At 55.0% G+C, this 15,675-nt stretch overlaps 1 protein-coding gene across 2 annotated transcripts; it reads left to right on the top strand.

Moving 5' to 3' along the window:
• Window positions 1-29: 29 nt before the first annotated feature.
• Window positions 30-15,630, top strand: RNF121 (ring finger protein 121). Of its 2 annotated transcripts, XR_007903126.1 has the most exons (10): window positions 30-147; window positions 5,134-5,171; window positions 7,403-7,544; window positions 8,931-9,085; window positions 9,554-9,661; window positions 10,085-10,205; window positions 11,283-11,416; window positions 12,965-13,066; window positions 13,389-14,784; window positions 15,499-15,609. XR_007903126.1 is itself a non-coding variant. In XM_051779444.1 (9 exons), the coding sequence occupies exons 1-9, from the start codon at window positions 91-93 to the stop codon at window positions 13,507-13,509; spliced, it is 978 nt and encodes a 325-aa protein (XP_051635404.1). In that variant the 5' UTR covers window positions 30-90; the 3' UTR covers window positions 13,510-15,630. The 2 variants fall into 2 exon arrangements, 1 of the variants encoding a protein (XP_051635404.1); XM_051779444.1 differs by having other exon boundaries at window positions 13,389-15,630.
• Window positions 15,631-15,675: the final 45 nt, after the last annotated feature.

Raw genomic sequence — 15,675 nt, 5'->3', positions numbered from 1 at the left:
CGCGCGCAGAGATTGGCCCAAGGGCGGCGGCTCGCCCGGTGATTGGCGGACGGCGGCGGAAGGAGCTGGCCGCTGGGGGGGCGGGGCAAGATGGCGGCGGTGCTGGAGGTGGAGGTTGGCGGCCCCGTCGAGCGCGATGTGGAGGAGGTGTGGGGGCTGCGCCGGGCCGGGCCGGGGGCAGCCGCGGAGGGGAGGCGACTGCGGGGCCGGCAGCTCCCCCGCGGGGGAGGCCGGAGGGGAGCCGCTCGGGAGCGGGGCCTGGGGGAGCGGAGTCGGGGTGTACGCTAAGGGGTTCTGAGGGTCCCTGGAGTGGGAGAGAGGGAGTCTGGGGCACTCTGAGCTTGTAGGGCTTTGGGGCTGGTGGGTGTGGGGAGTGTTAGTGTTGGGGGGGGCTCTGGGGATCCCTGGCGTGGGGGAACACTGAGCGTCCCGGGGGCAGAGGGGCGCTGGGGGCTTCGGGAGGCCCCTGGGGCAGCGGGACAGGGGAGCTCCCGGGGGCAGGAGGGCGAGGATAGAGGCTCGGCTGTTGTTCCCATGCTGACTTTCAAGCGTTCCTGGGGATGAAAAATTACAAAGCTGGAAACAAGAACTCTATTTGGAAAGCTGGAACTGGGAGCAGGGTGGTGTGTGTGCCACGGGCACCGGCACTGATGCCCCGGGCTTTGCAGGGGCTCTTCGCCGTCCCCTGTGCTTTATGCTCAGGAGTTTTCTTTCAACTCGTAGAGAACCAGGAGAATCTGGGTCTGTTCTGTGTGGAGAACGTGGTTCCATCCTGCCTGCACTGTGTTAGTGTGGGTGACTGCTGGTGCAGTCAGGTACTTTTTGGTACTTTTCCTCAAGAATAGGTGGTTTCGCTTAAAAATTCTCAGATGCTGATGGTTATGTTGGAGAAGATTCCTGGCAGAGTCAAGCTGTGGAGATTCCCTGGTGTATGGCTGAACTGTGGGAGCTTGTGTCTCCTCCCCACATCCTGTTTTGCTGTCAGAGAGCAGGTGCAGTGAGGTGATGGAGATTTGGACCACAAAGCAATCACTGTCGAGTTGCTACTGGTTATATTTCTAAGATATTTTCTAGTGACTTTGTATGTAAAAATGTGAAAGATCCAAGGTCTCTGATGCTCAGAAGTGAAATTCCCATTTTTCATTCTGTCAGGAAGCTACTTTTGGGGCTGGCAGTGAGGGCGTCAGGAGGGGGCAGCGGGTGAGGGAGTGCATATAGGACATGTGCTTATCCCTGTGATTCCACACAATCCGTGTCTGTCAGGACAAAACCTGTCTGCTTGTGTTGTCCAGAGGTCCTGGCAGCTCTTTGGGCAGAGCAGGTTGCTGATGAATCACTAATGGTGGGGACCTGAAAGCAGTTTAACATTCCCTTGGAATGTTAATTCCTGTGGCTCTGGCTCTGCCTGCGGGGAGCTTGGGCCTTCAACAAATGTTTAGTTTCCAATTATCCAAGTGTTTGATTAGTTGGGACCTTCCTCCTCCCTGATCCTTGTTCCTGTGCTGTTTTATGAGCAGGAAGAAAGCAGAATTGAGATTCCAAAATCTCTCCAGACTTTCACTAAAGAATGTGCCTCTTCCCAACCTGCCTTGGTTGAACTTGCAGCACTTTGAGATTTATCTTCCCATCATGTCAGGTTGTTCCTAGCGGGTGCTGTGAGACAAAGACTGAGGTTGGGGCTGTGGGAAAGGTGAGATCAGGGCTGGTGGCTGCTCTGGAGCTTTGAACTGAAATCAGCAGCTGCTTATTCTCCATCCTCAAGGCATTCTCCTTGCCTCCTTCACAGATTTAGAGCATAAGGAGATTAGAGCCGGCTCACAGCAGCGTGTGTGTGCCTGGAGATCCCCCCAGCCCCCTGGGCTCTGAGGAACGGGTGGTTCTGGTTTTGGTGCTGACCCTATCAACAGCCTTTGTGTTTTCCTTGAGGGGGTAATTGCACTGGCTGTCCCAATGGTGGGGATCACAGGTTTGTGGAGGCTTTGGGACATCAGGCCCTTAAAGAAATGGGGAGTGGCACGAGGTTCTGCCAAAGGCCATCGTAGCACGTCCAAGGAGATGATTAGACTTTAGTCCAAGGTATCCAGTTTCTCCCAGTCGTCACCCAGAGGAGGTTGGGGATTTTAAGTGGATCGTGAGTTGCAGAAGAGACAGAGAGCGGAAGAATCATTCTTAATTCCTAATTTTTTTTAAGAAAGCTTTTCAAAGAGCTGTAGTTGGTTGCACACTGGGTCCTGTGTTGATGTGGCAGCTGGAGGAGGCTGCAGCAGCAGTGGGCTGGTGCTCAACACTTGATAGAACTGATCTTTAGCTGCTTTACCCTCGTTGTTCTTGTCTAACTCCCCTGGTAGAGATTTACAAGCAGAGGTTCTTCAATGTTGTCATCAGAGAGAGGAAGAGACCCAAAACCCCCCCAAGAGACCCAAAAACTGGGTATTAAAATAAGACAACCCCAAACTAAAAATAGAACGAATGCTTGCTGGTGAGTCCAGGTGCTTCCTTCACCATCACTGTTCGTTTTTAGCCCCAACCCAAAACTTCTGTGCTAAGAGAGTGTGCAGATCAAGGAGGGGTTAGCTGGAAGATCTGGCTTGGGGGGGCTGCTGTGCCAAGTCCTGTCTGACAGCCATCAGATGCCTCCCAACATCCCTTATGTCATGTCCTGGCCCCCCTTAATAAAGTTATTTCAGGAGCTTTGAGCTCTGGGAAATCTGGTGAAGCTCAGTCCTTGTGACTGAGGCGAAATTGTGTCTGGTGCTGTGGATCCGTGGTTGGCTTGGAAGCACAGCTTGGAGGAACCTCTGTGGAATATCAGCAGGATTTCCACAGGGTTTGGGGCTGCTGGAAGCATTTGGAGATTTGGGGAAGATGCTGAAGCAAAGAGGCTGGGAAGTGTTTCCCAAGGCAGGACTGACTCTGGATGGCGTGGCTGATGGTGTGGTACGGAGGAGTGAGCAGAGCCACTGCATAGGGATAAAAAAATTGGTGTGGTTGGAAGGTGCTTGTCAAACATCCTTATTCAGCAAGGATGTGGCCAGAGCCTGGGGGGAGCAGGGATCTCCTGGGGGGAGGCAGTGGAAGCACCTGCGTGACTCCCGGAGCTCGCAGGGGGATCGACCTACACTGGAGCCAACAAGCGCTTGGGGTTTCTCAGCTTCTCCTGCGTGCAGTGACTAGTTTTTAAATCTCTTTTTTTCCTGTTTGTATCAGAACAGTTGTTCTCGCTCCAAATTGTGTCACAGCAACTGAACTGATGGATCTGGACTGGCTGTTTTAGGAGCAGAGGCACTCGGGGACTTTGGTCGATACAAACACCCTTCTCGGTGTCGGTGTCAGGTTGTCACCACCTCCCCACAGGGTCTGACACAAGCCAGCGAGCTCCAACACGGATTTTCGTGGCTCTAGATTTTGCATCTAGGTCCTGAAGTACTCCTCAAGGGCCTCAGGAGCTGAATGTCTCGCAAGTGTTGCTCTGGGGTGAAGCTCAGCAGATGTTCCACATCAGGCAGTCGGATTGCTGCTGTGTGTCTTTCCTGCCTCCTCACCCTGGGGTGTAATTAGGCACCGCAGGGGAAGCAGGGCAGCTGCGTGTGCCCTCAGCCAAGCCCGGCTGTGATGGAGCTGCTGGCTGTGACACACCTCTGTGCTGGCAGTGGTGCCCCGGGCAGGTGAGGCTGAGGGCTGTGCCATGCCAGGGAGAGCCCTGGGGTAAAGGTTGGAGCCAAGCCCACGGCCCTGTACCCAGTGGGGTGAGGTGGAGCCTGTTCCTGTGTACACATCTCTGCTGTGTGTGCAGGACAGAGTGATATCAAAGTCCTTGCTATGGCTTGTTTCCAGTTTCCACCCCCAATGCCTGGGCAATGCTGGAGTGTTTCCGGCCCCCTGAGGATTTCTAAACCCCGTGTGTACATTCCCAGCCCCAGACGAGCTGCTCTTGGTTTAATCTGAGTTTATGTCTCACCAAGAAAAGGCAACGGGACCCAGAGCAGCGGGATTCCCTCCCTAGTGCTGTGGGTCCGTGTGCTGCCCGGTCTGTGAGACCGTGTGGGGACAGGACTGGGGCTGGAGGGTCCTCAGCAATTAGGTGAAGATTTTATGAAGGTAAAGATTTTACCTGGAGAAGCTGTGGACTCCCTGTCCCTGGAAGTGCTCAAGACCAGGTTGGATGGGGCTTGGAGCAACCTGTTCTAGTGGAAGGTGTCTCTGCCCATGGCAGGGTGATAGGAACGAGAGCTTTAAGGTCTTTCTGACCCAAACCATTCTGTGATTCTATGATTCTATATAAAGCTCCAAGCGAAAGCTGAAATGCAGTGTCAAAGCTCCCCCCACTCTTCCCCTGTCCCAAAGGGAGAGTATTCACACAAAATCTCACTGGAGAAGATGGATTACATGAGCCCATTGTCAATCATCACTAATAACAGCAGCTCCTGTCACTCTTGGGTTGCTCTTGCCTGTAACGTTTGGGAAGAACTTCCAGTCATCTCAGCAAAGCAAGACCTAAATCTTTCCTTTTCTGTGATTTTGAAATTTTTTTTAGCACTATTTCGTTGCTGGTGTGCAGATACTGTCCCCTGTCCTGCAGCCTGGTGGGGTTTTGGACTGCATTTGCATTGGCTACACTGGGATGACCATTCCGTGCCCCAAGATGCCAGGCAGGGTTGTGAACATGGGATTTAAACCAATTCTCTGGCAGTGGTGGTGTGGGATAGTGGGCAGAGCCTCAGCTCCAGTAAAATAAGGAAGTGGAGGTGGCAGAGGAGCAGGGGGGCTCACTGCTTTCCCTGTGCAGCCTGGGAGGGTGAAGGACAGCTCTGGGCTGTGCTGTCACCATGGGCACATCCAGGTTTGTTATTTAAAGTATCTGAATCCAGAGATTCCTTCTTCAAGTTCTCAGAGAGCAATCCTGGAGGTCTCATGGGATGGCTGTCAGCACGGCTCAGGGTCTCACCAGGAGATAAAGGACCTGGGTGCTGTGTTTCTTGTGGTGAACAGGCACACAGAGTCCTGCTCGTGTGGGCACAAGCCAGCACCGTGCTGCTCAGGAAGGGGAAGGGAACGAGTTACCCGTTCTGTGGTGCTGCTGCTGCTCCCAGACTCCAGTGGCTGATTTCATGGGTGTTTTTCTTGTCTCCCTAGGTTGACCTCTCGCACTTGTCCCCAGAGGAGAGATGGAGGTGAGTGTGCTGGGAGGTGAATCAGTGCGTGCAGCTCGAGCGAGCTCCTGCTCCGGGCTGGAGCGACTGGCAGCACAGCCCGTGTTCACAGTGGGAGAGGACAGGGTCAGCAGTTTTTGCTGAGGGGAAGTATGAACTGTCTTAAAAGGCATGTTTTTTTCTTTTAAACTACTTGCTAAATATTAGAATCACAGAATAGTTTAGGTTGGAAAAGCCTTCTGAGACCATCAAGTCCAAGCATTCCCCCAGCACTGCCAAGGCCACCACTTGCCCGTGTCCCCAGGCACCACGTCCCCTCCAGGGATGGGGACTCCCTTACTGCCTTGGGCAGCTGTGCCAGGGCTGGACAATCCTTTCTGTGAAGAAATTTTCCCAAATGTCGAACCTAAACATCCTGTGGCACTATCTGAGGCTGTTTTCTCTTGTTCTGTCACTTGTTACCTGGAAAAAGAAACCACCCCCCACCTCAATCAACCCTCCAGTCAGGGGGTTGCAGAGAGCCAGAAGGTTCCCCCTGAGCCTCCTTTTCTCCAGGCTGAGCCCCCCCAGCTCCCTCAGCTTCTCCTCATCAATCTTGTGCTCCAGACCCTTCCCCAGCTCTGTTGCCCTTCTCTGGACACCCTCCAGCACCTCAGTGTCTGCCTTGTAGTAAGAGGCCTCAAAAATCCTCCTTTTCCTTAAGCTACACCAATTTCAGCCAGATGTTTATTGAAAATCACAGTGAGACTGGTCTCTCGGTATTGCACCAGCACAGGCTGGGGGTCGACCTGCTGGAAGGTGGAAGGATGCTCTGTGGAGAAGGACGTGGGGGTCCTGGTGGACAACAAGCTCCCTCTAAGCCAGCAGTGTGCCATGGGGGCCAAGAAGGGCAGTGGTGTCCAGGGGGGCATTGGGAAGAGCATTGCCAGCAGGTTGAGGGAGGTGATCCTACCCCTCTGCTCAGCCCTGATGAGGCACATCTGCAGTGCTGTGTCCAGCTCTGGGCTCCTCAGGACAGGAGGGACATGGAGCTCCTGGGGCAGGTCCAGCAGAGACTGCAGAGATGCCGAAGGGATGGAGCATCTCTGGGAGCAGGAAAGGCTGAGGGAGCTGGGGCTGTTCAGCCTCCAGAGGAGACAGTGAGAGGGGCCCTCCCCAGGGTGTGTCAGTGTCTGCAGGGAGGGGGCAGAGGATGGACCAGGCTCTGCTCGGGGGTCCCAGCAATGGGACAAGAGGAACGGGCAGGAACTGATGCCCAGGAAGTTCCATCTGAACAGGAAGAACTTCCCTGTGCAGGTGATCATGCACTGGGATGGATTGCCCAGAGAGGGGGTGGAGTCTCCCTCACTGGAGATATTCCAGAACTGTCTGGACACAATCCTGTGCCATGTGCTCTGGGATGACCCTGCTTGAGGAGGGATGTTGGACCAGATGACCCACTGTAGTCCCTTCCAACCTGACCCATTCCCTGATTCTGTGTTAGTTTTTAGAGGATGACTTAAAATCAGAGAATTTGGCATATTTATTGCATTTGGATTTTTTTTCTTCTAATGTGAACCATATTATCACCTGGAGACCAAGACATAAGGATGTCACAGCTCTTAATTCCACCTTGCTTTCTGGTCAAACAGCACAAGCTGCAAAGGAACCCCAGGTATCTGGCGAGCATCAGTCTGGAAATCACTTGTTCCAGCATGCTCATGGTGGAGAGAAGCGATTTGCTGGTTCTTGGGGGTTTTGTTAGGTGCCAACTGTCCCCCACCCTTGACTCTTGCAGCCTTTCCCTTGCTGGGCAAGAGGGAAAATGGTGTTAGTGGCTCTGAACCTGGGCTGAGAGTTTGGTAATGAGAATTGACACACACTCATGGGGTCAAACACTGCAGTGTGCTCTAGGTGGACCGTGCTTCATCAGGGAGGTTGGAACAGATGACCCCACCAGTGGTCCCTTCTAACCTTGCCCATTCTGGGATTGTGAGTTATGTGGACCGTACACTCCATGTTCCTTAGTTCAGGTAGGTCAGTGGGAGTTTCCACCTCATTCACACCTGGATGGGCTGGGTGTTGTCTTGACTTTCTCAGCGTAGAAATGAGCTGGTCCCAGAGCGACCTTTCGTCCTTTCTCCCGTGGATTGTTCACAGCCCCTGACTCCACGATTCCTCTTTGGGCTGTTTTTCTGCCTGGTCTTCCCAGCTCTCCCAAGGTGTCTGTCCCCCACTGTGCAGTCTCAGCTGCCTTTTCCTGGTTGTTGCAGGGTGGAGCACGCACGGATGCACGCCAAGCACCGCGGGCACGAGGCCATGCATGCCGAGATGGTCCTCATCCTCATCGCCACGCTGGTGGTGGCACAGCTCCTCTTGGTCCAGTGGAAGCAGCGGCACCCTCGCTCCTACAACGTAAGTGACCCCCCGCAGCTGTTCCGCCCGAGGCTGGATGTGAGCGCTGACTGACACCCTCCTTTTGCCAATGAGAAGTGTGTTCCTGGTTTTCCTATTGTCTGGTGTTGGGATTCCCTTGACTTCGCAGCAGCATGGGGGGATTTTAAGTAGGGGTGAGGATGGGTGGACCTGAAGGCCTCAGGTTTTGCTGGAAACGATACCAATAACTCCGTGTGACATGGTGCCTTGACACCTGGGATTGACAAGCAGATCTCAGGTGTTGTCCAGAGGGAAGCTGCATTTTGTGGGTGCTTCCTTGGAAGCAATGGGAGCTCCTTGCTGCCAGGACCCTGGGTTTGATGGTTCCTGCAGCACTCTACTGAGCAGACCTGCCACTTGCCAATGCCACCAGCTGGGTGGCTGGGTCTGTTATTTAACTGAACCAACTTCACTCTGACTTCCTTGTCATAACAGTAATGATAATATTATCGTCATTAATGTTTCCTGGGAGCACCTGTAATCCTCTGTGAACTTTGAACCGAACCTGTTTGCCCGTTTCCCTCCAGCAGCACCACGAGAGCTCAGCTGCACAGCTGTAGATCCATTTGGGAATAGGCTGGAGTGCAGAGACAAGCCAAAACCTTCTCACCTTGTGTAATACCTGTCTGTGCTGCAGCGTCAGGACCTTGGGAAGGCAAAGGTTTATGAAGCTGCCTTACAACAACTGGTTGGGTGGACCATCTCCTGTACCTTACTCTGGAGATGGTTCCTCTGCATTCTCCCTCCAGCTCTATCCTTTGCTACCAGAAATCACCTGACTGCTGCCTCTGACTCCCTCACAAAATCACAGAACCGTTTGGGTTGAAAAAGCCCTCCAAGATCATGGAGTCCAACGAGCACTGCCAAGCCCACTACTAACCCTTGTTCCCAGGTGCCACATCCACATGTCTTTTAAATCCCTCCAGAGATGGTGACTCCACCGCTGCCCTGGGCAGCCTGTGCCAGGGTTTGATCACCCTTTCAGGGAAGGAATTTCCCCAATATCCAACCTAAACCTTCCCTGACACAACTTGAGGTCATTTCCTCTTGTCCTGTCCCTTGTACCCTGAGAGCAGAGCCTGACCTCACCTGGCTCCCCCCTCCTGTCAGGGAGTTGCAGAGAGCAAGAAGGTCCCCTCTGAGCCTCCTTCTATCCCCAGCTCCCTCAGTTGCACCCCATCAGACTCATGCTCTCAGCCGAGCTCTGAGCTGTTTTCTGGGTGCCACAGACCAAACCTCCAGTTTCCTGGTGCTTTTCAGGGCCCTTTGATGCAGGCGAGAGAATGGCTGCCATGACTGTCAGGATGTTTCTGATGTCTGAGGAGCAGAGAACCAGCTCCGAGTGCCTTTCCTCTGTTCCTGCAGATGGTGACCCTCTTCCAGATGTGGGTAGTGCCTCTGTATTTCACGATCAAGCTGTACTGGTGGCGGTTCCTGGTGATCTGGGTGCTCTTCTCAGCAGTCACAGCTTTTGTCACCTTCAGGGCAACTCGAAAGCCTCTGGTACAGACAACACCCAGGTTCGTCCGTGTGTTCCTGAGGAAACTTCTCAGCCCCAGAGTAACCATTACAAGGAGATTTTTCCAGTTTCCCTGCCACAGATGACTGTGTTATGCTTTGCATCCTGGGAGCCTGGTGTGAAGGATTTTAGTGGCTGCTGGCAGCCAGCCTGATGCACCTGGTACCTGGGTGGGTGGTGGAAAGGTGGATTCCACGTGGGCTGGTAGCCTCACCCAGGGCATTCCCAGTGTGCAGCATGCTTCCTTATGGCCTTCCGAGATCCTGAGGTTTCTAGTTTGGAAGTCAAGACTGTGAGCAGCCCATGGCAGGTTGAATTAGGAATGTAAACCTCTTGCCCATGTGTAGGGGGTAGGTGATGTGTCTGCAAAAACACTGTGGGTTTGAGAAATAAAACTCTTCGGGTGATTGGCACAGTTTCACTCAGGAAAAAATTAAATTGTTAAATTCTTTGTTTTAATTCTTTACAGACTGGTTTATAAATGGTTTCTACTAATATACAAGATCAGCTATGCAACTGGGATCGTGGGGTACATGGCTGTCATGTTTACACTCTTTGGTCTTAACTTATTATTCAGGTGAGTGAATCTTTCCCACTCCTGGGGCAATGGGGTCTAACATGCCACTGATTAATGGCACCAAAGAGACTACTGGGGTGTCCCTTTGCTCCTGAGAGGATCATGGGTGAGGTGCTGGTACCTGAACTGGTCCAGGTGGCTGGAAAGCCCTTTTTCCAGCTCAGCTGTCAGCAGCTCCCTCAGCTCTGTGGTGTCCAGTCCGGGGGCAGCAGTGGGATTTTCTTTGCTATACTGATGAAACTGTACCTGCAAGAAGCAGCCAGCCCAGAGGTGGTGGCAGAGGAGTCTAGTCCAAGTCAGCTTCATGTTTAGAGAGGTTGACCACTTCTCTGGAATATTCTCTAGAATCGTATGTTCTCGGAATATGATAAGAGCGGCTTTGCCCTCAAAAAAACTCTTGATGGTTGGGCTTTTCTGTTGTAGAATCAAACCAGAAGATGCAATGGACTTTGGCATCTCCCTCCTCTTCTATGGTCTTTACTACGGAGTGCTGGAGCGGGACTTTGCCGAGATGTGTGCGGATTACATGGCCTCGACCATTGGGGTGAGTTCACCAGGGGCTGTCCCCCAGGCCAGAGTCATCCCCATATCGGGGGGCCTGAAACATGTTGGTCCCGGCAGCAGCTCTGGCCTCCCTCCAATGGGAAAGTGCATCAAACTTCCCCCTCAAGGAAGGGTCCCTGGCTATAACGTAGCAAGAGTTGCTCTGAGAGCCTTCCTGAAGAGTGAAGCCTCTGCTGGGTCCCCTCAGCCCCAGAAGGACAAGAAGTACTTCCCCAGGAGCGTGGTGTGGCGCTGGCACAGGTTGTTCAGAGACTTTTGCTGTCCCTGTGGACAGAGGGCTTGGTGGCCCAAAATCTGTAGCCCGCTCGTGTGATATCAAAATAACCCAATCCACTTAGAATATGTGACATAAGACACCAGTGAAGTAGGTCATATTTCTTCTTTTCAGCAGCTGTTTAGGATCTTGGACTTTGTCTTTCCTCCTCCTCTTCCTTTCTGAGCTTTCTGCTGCTGCTTCTTGAGGTTCTGCTCCAGCCTCTCACGGGCCACACTGCAACACCTTGGCACAGCTCAGGTCTCTCTCAGATCCCCAGGGCTTTGTCAGATGCTCAGAGCAAAAATGTGCCAGGACTCTGAGGGAGGCATGTTTTTGCTGATGATACTAAACCAGGAGAGGCTGTGGCCTCTTAGAAGTGAGAGCTGGACAGACGAGAGAGCTGGGCAAGCTTCAGCCATGTGAAATTTAGCAGGGCAAGTGCCAAGATTCTCCTCCTGGGGTGGCATAATCCTGGTTATAGGTACAAATTTGAAGACAAGAGCCTGGAGAGAGTCCCGTGGAAAGGGATTAGGGAGCTGGGGTTGACAGCAAGTCCCTCAGCATGGGAAGGGGGTGCGTGGGGCTGGGATGTGATGGGCCACTGCATCACTGAGCAGCTCCCTGTCCTGTTGTAGTTGTTTCCCGCAGCCGGACCTGTAACAGGGTTTTTAAGCCCCAAAGGCTGAGGCGACTCCCGGGGTGCTGCCCCCAGCCCTCCTTAGAGCTTAGCCGTGCCACCGCGGGCGTGGGACACGTGCCCTCCCGCTGTCACCGCTCTCCCTCTGCTCTGCCCTCGCTCAGTTCTACAGCGCCTCGGGAATGCCCACCAAGCACCTCTCCGACAGCGTCTGCGCCGTCTGTGGCCAGCAGATCTTTGTGGACGTCAACGAGGAGGGGATCATCGAGAACACCTATCGCCTCTCCTGCAACCACGTGTATCCTTCTCTGCAGGTGCCAGTCCCTCGCCTCGCTGGCCCCACGCTGGAGTGGGCAGCAGGGAGCTCCTGCCCCACGGCTGCTCCCACAGTGGGTGAAGAAATGCCCGTCCTGGGACTTGGGGCTGTCTGGCTGAATTTGCATGTGATCCATGACTGTGTCCTCACTGACTCAGCATCCATGAAATCACTTGGTTGCCACCTCCATGTGCATCACAAGTGGTTATTTCCTCTTTCTTTCCCTCCCCAGCTCCCTCTGCTCGGCCATGGAGCTGCGCCTCACTTTCCACCTGCCTTTGCCAAATCCACTGTGACCTATCTGCCTGGCGGTGGCAGCTCTGATGGTCTGAGGTTGGGACGTGCCCTGCTCTGTGCCATGCTGGCCCCTCATCAGAGAGCCAGTGCAGTGGGTCCTGTCTGAGTCTCCATAAGGAAAAATCGGGGGAAACACTGCTGGCCTCCCTCTGAAAACAGCCCCCAGGTCCAGCACTGCTGGTCACTGCCTGCTCTGATCACAGCCTGGCAGCTTCCTCCTTTCCCAGAACTCCTCCAGGGTTTCCAGGACCCTGGAGTCACTCAGCCCTTCCCATCAGCTGATTGATGTGAAGTGGGTTTTGAAACTGGAAGTCCTGGTTGTTGCTCAGCCCCAGCTGAGACAGGTCAGGGTTTTTTCTCTGTGGTGACTCAACCTGGACGTGGAATGTCGTCTGGCACTGCGTGCATTACTGCCTGCAAGGTGGTTTCCAAACTGGGCCTAGGCAAAGGTCATGCTGGCAAAACTCATGGCCTAAATTTAACTGTTAGGAACTGTTTGTGAGATTTATGGCTGACTCGTGCAGAGTCTGGGACTATGGCAGCACAGGGTTGTGTGGTTGTCAGAGGAGCTGGTCTATGCTCCTGGTGGTCCTCTGGGGTGAGGGCTGGCTGGGCACCCCTGGATCTATGGCTCCAGGGCTGACAAGGGAGTGACTGCTGACTCACTGGCATTCCCCCTTGGTTTGAGCAGCAGAGATTTTCTGGGGGAAGTTTGTTTGCTCAGTGACACCCTTGTGTGTGGCAAGTGGGCTGCAGCCACCTCGTGTTTCCCTGTAACTTCCCCGGGCAGTGCTCAGCTGTGCACGTCCTTGTGATGGAGCATAGCAGTAAGTCAGATCCTGGGAGAAATTCCATAAATATGTCTTCAATCCCCAAGAAGCCTTTGAAGAAGGCTTCCAAAATGCACACAGTTCACAGAGCTCTCCCAGACTGTCTGAAACTTCCCAGTGTTGGGCACCATCAGTGAAGGGTTTCAGTCTCCCCGGTGCCCATGCATTGGTCAGGCCATCATTCTGCCTCCCTGGTCCCATCCTGCTGCCCCTTGAGCCCCTTCTGCTGTCCCTGGAAGCTGCTGCACCTTCTAGGAAAGGTCTGTGGTTGTGCAATGCACCGTCCTCATGCAGTGGGATGTTTCCTTGGCCTGGGGGGATTTTCTTAGGCTTGGTGGTTCCCTCCACACTCAGTCATGTGTGCCCCTCTTCCTCTAGTTCCCCTTAACCTGCCACTCCCCAGGTTTCATGAGTTCTGCATCCGTGGCTGGTGCATTGTTGGGAAGAAGCAGACGTGTCCATACTGCAAAGAGAAGGTGGATCTCAAGAGGATGTTCAGTAATCCGTATCCTTTCTTCTGCTGGGAGCCAGCACTGTGGGAAGGAGAGCAGTGGGTAGAGCACATAAGGGGTGAGGGGCTCATCTTACCTTGGGTAAGCCACTGCAGCCCATGACAGTGGCAGAGACCCTGCAAAACCCAAGGCAAGCCTGGCCACAGCTTTCCCTCTGTGGGGACCCATGTCTGTCCTTCCCTGGGTGCCGGTGTCCGTCCCTCCCTGGGCACCTGTGTTCTCTGTCCCTGCTTTGGGGCACCTTTGGGTGGCTCCTGGGTGGGCCGTGCTCCTCTCACCCATCTCCCCATGGCTCTTTAACTCCTTCCTGCCCAGCTGGGAGAGGCCTCATGTAATGTATGGGCAGCTGCTGGACTGGCTGCGCTACCTGGTGGCCTGGCAACCGGTGATCATTGGACTGGTCCAGGGAATCAACTACATCCTGGGGCTGGAGTAAGCGCAGGCGGTGGGGAGCCGCAGAGCCACGAGAGGACGCGTGCCCAGGGCCGGGGACAGTTGCCACCGGGGATGCTGGCTTTGCTCCATCACCTCTCAGGACCTCGGCCACCCCTGAGGACAGCAGCACTGGGGCCCCTCCTGCCAGAGCTGAGGGAGGATTTTTTTAAAAAGCAATTATTTTAATGAGCGTATTTAAAACTTTCTATTGCAGCTGAAAAGAGACACTCGTCCCCTTTCCCTGCCCCTCTCGGGTCCTTCGCAGCACCCCACTGGGCTGAGCTCTGGGCTGGGGGCTGTTCTCCAGCTCCCTCCTGCCGCTCTGCCAGGGGAGGCCATGGGGAGAAGGGCCGAGGCTTTGCCGGCTCCGACGCTGGCACCCCGGAGCAGCCTTGCTGGCAGCGAGGATGGGATATGGGGGCTGCAGAGGAGAGGCTGGAGCCCAGTGCCCTGAAAGAGGGGACAGAGGGATGCCTGGCAACCCCAGGCTGCTGGGTCCCCTTCTGGGTGCCATGGGTGTGCCAGGAGGAACCAAGCTGCTCACTGGCACGGTGATGGTGGGCTCTGTCTCGGGGAACCCTTTTATATGCTCCCAAATTTTCTATGTTTCTCCCTGAAGGCCAGCGTTGTCTCCTGGCTGTTCGGGGTTGTCAGCCAGGGCATGGAGTGGGACCGGTGCTGTTCCTCTCTCTGCGCCCTTTTGGGTGACGGTGACGGTACATCAAGAGCAGCCCAGGAGTGGGTGCCCCTGCCCCAGGGCGTGGGGGCCTCCTCGCTGGGTGTTGCTCTTCTTGGCACTGGAATAAAAGGGATGGAGCGAAGGTTGGGCTGGTGCTGGCATTTCCTTGCCCCGGCATTGCACCATGGCATCCTCCTGGCCATGCCGGTGGGAGCCGTGCCGCAGTCCTGCTGGTGTGAGGGGCCTCAGGCTCATCTTTTGGCACTGGGTGGGGGCAAAGTCCCTCGAGGGCCAATGGTGGTCTTTTGGCATGCAGATACTTGAGCCATATCGTCTGAGGAGACTGGGGTCTGGTGAGGGGCTATGAGGCAGCTCCTGGCTCGGGGGATTTGGGAAGTGGCCACAGCAGTGGTGTGGCTGTGGGCACCACGTGGGCTGTGTGCCCCCCCTCCCCAGGGAACCCCAGCGCCCTGCTGCGTCATTTGGGTTTTCTTTCGGGGGAAACCACATTGCAGTGTCGTGCCAAACACCAAAATAAGAGTCCTGGAAATGGAGACGTGGCGCTGGGTTTTTCTTGATCGTCTTCCCTGCTCCAGGGTGAGGCCATGGTTCCTCCTTTCGGCTCTCCCAGGGGGACAGATATCGTGTGGATGGCAAACGAGCACCTGTGGCACCCAGAGCTCAGCTGGTTGGTGTTGGTGGGAGCAGGGAGGTGGCAGAGGAGCACAGGCACTGGGTGCTGCCATGAGAGTGGCCTCTGGCCCGTCACTGCCCACTGGACATCCATGGGTGCTGTGGGGAGGATGTGGCTGCTGACCTCATCCCAGCAAGAGGACAGGGACGTATTGCACTTGGCAGGTCCCCAAGATAAACATTCCTGTTCCTGCCACCTTTCTGCCCTGCTGGGAACAGGGATAACGAAACTCACTGGGGAATTAGGGACTTTTTACCAGGCAGTGCCAGGGCCTGCAGCTCAGGTGGCTGTGCCTGCACTGGCTCCTGGCCTTGAGGGTGCTGGGGAATGGGACTGGTGGGTTGTTGAAACTGTGTCTGCTGCCAAGGGGCTGGTTCAAGGGATGAGGGGGCTCTACTGTGGGACAGGGGAAAGGATCCTGGTCCTGCCCTTGCTCAGGCTTCCCACAGCCAAGCACCAGCGTGAAGCCTGGGTTGGGTCCTGGGGGGTTCCTCTGTGCTAAGCTGTTGTCCTGCCCCAGGTGGGACACCCGGGGGTCAGCGGGCAGGGCTCCCCCCACCCGCTGTGCATGCTCAGTCCCCTGGGGGCTTAACCCACCTCCCTCTCATCTTGTGCAGACCCTGCCTTGCCCCTGACCCCAGAGTGTCAGGGGGCAAACCAGCAGGTCCCAGAGTCCTGTGACGCCCCTTGGCTCAGCCAATGCCCCACGTGATGGACACGGGGGCCCAACCGAGCCCCGCTCCTTCATCCCTGGGGGCCCGTGGATGCTCGCCCAGGAGCGGGTGGGACACACG

The sequence above is a fragment of the Manacus candei genome, unplaced genomic scaffold, assembly GCF_025592945.1.
Source record: "Manacus candei isolate 608988 ecotype Guabito, Panama unplaced genomic scaffold, ASM2559294v1 h1tg000014l, whole genome shotgun sequence".
Classification (NCBI taxonomy): Eukaryota; Metazoa; Chordata; class Aves; order Passeriformes; family Pipridae; genus Manacus; species Manacus candei.
This window is presented reverse-complemented; position numbering and strand designations above follow the sequence as displayed.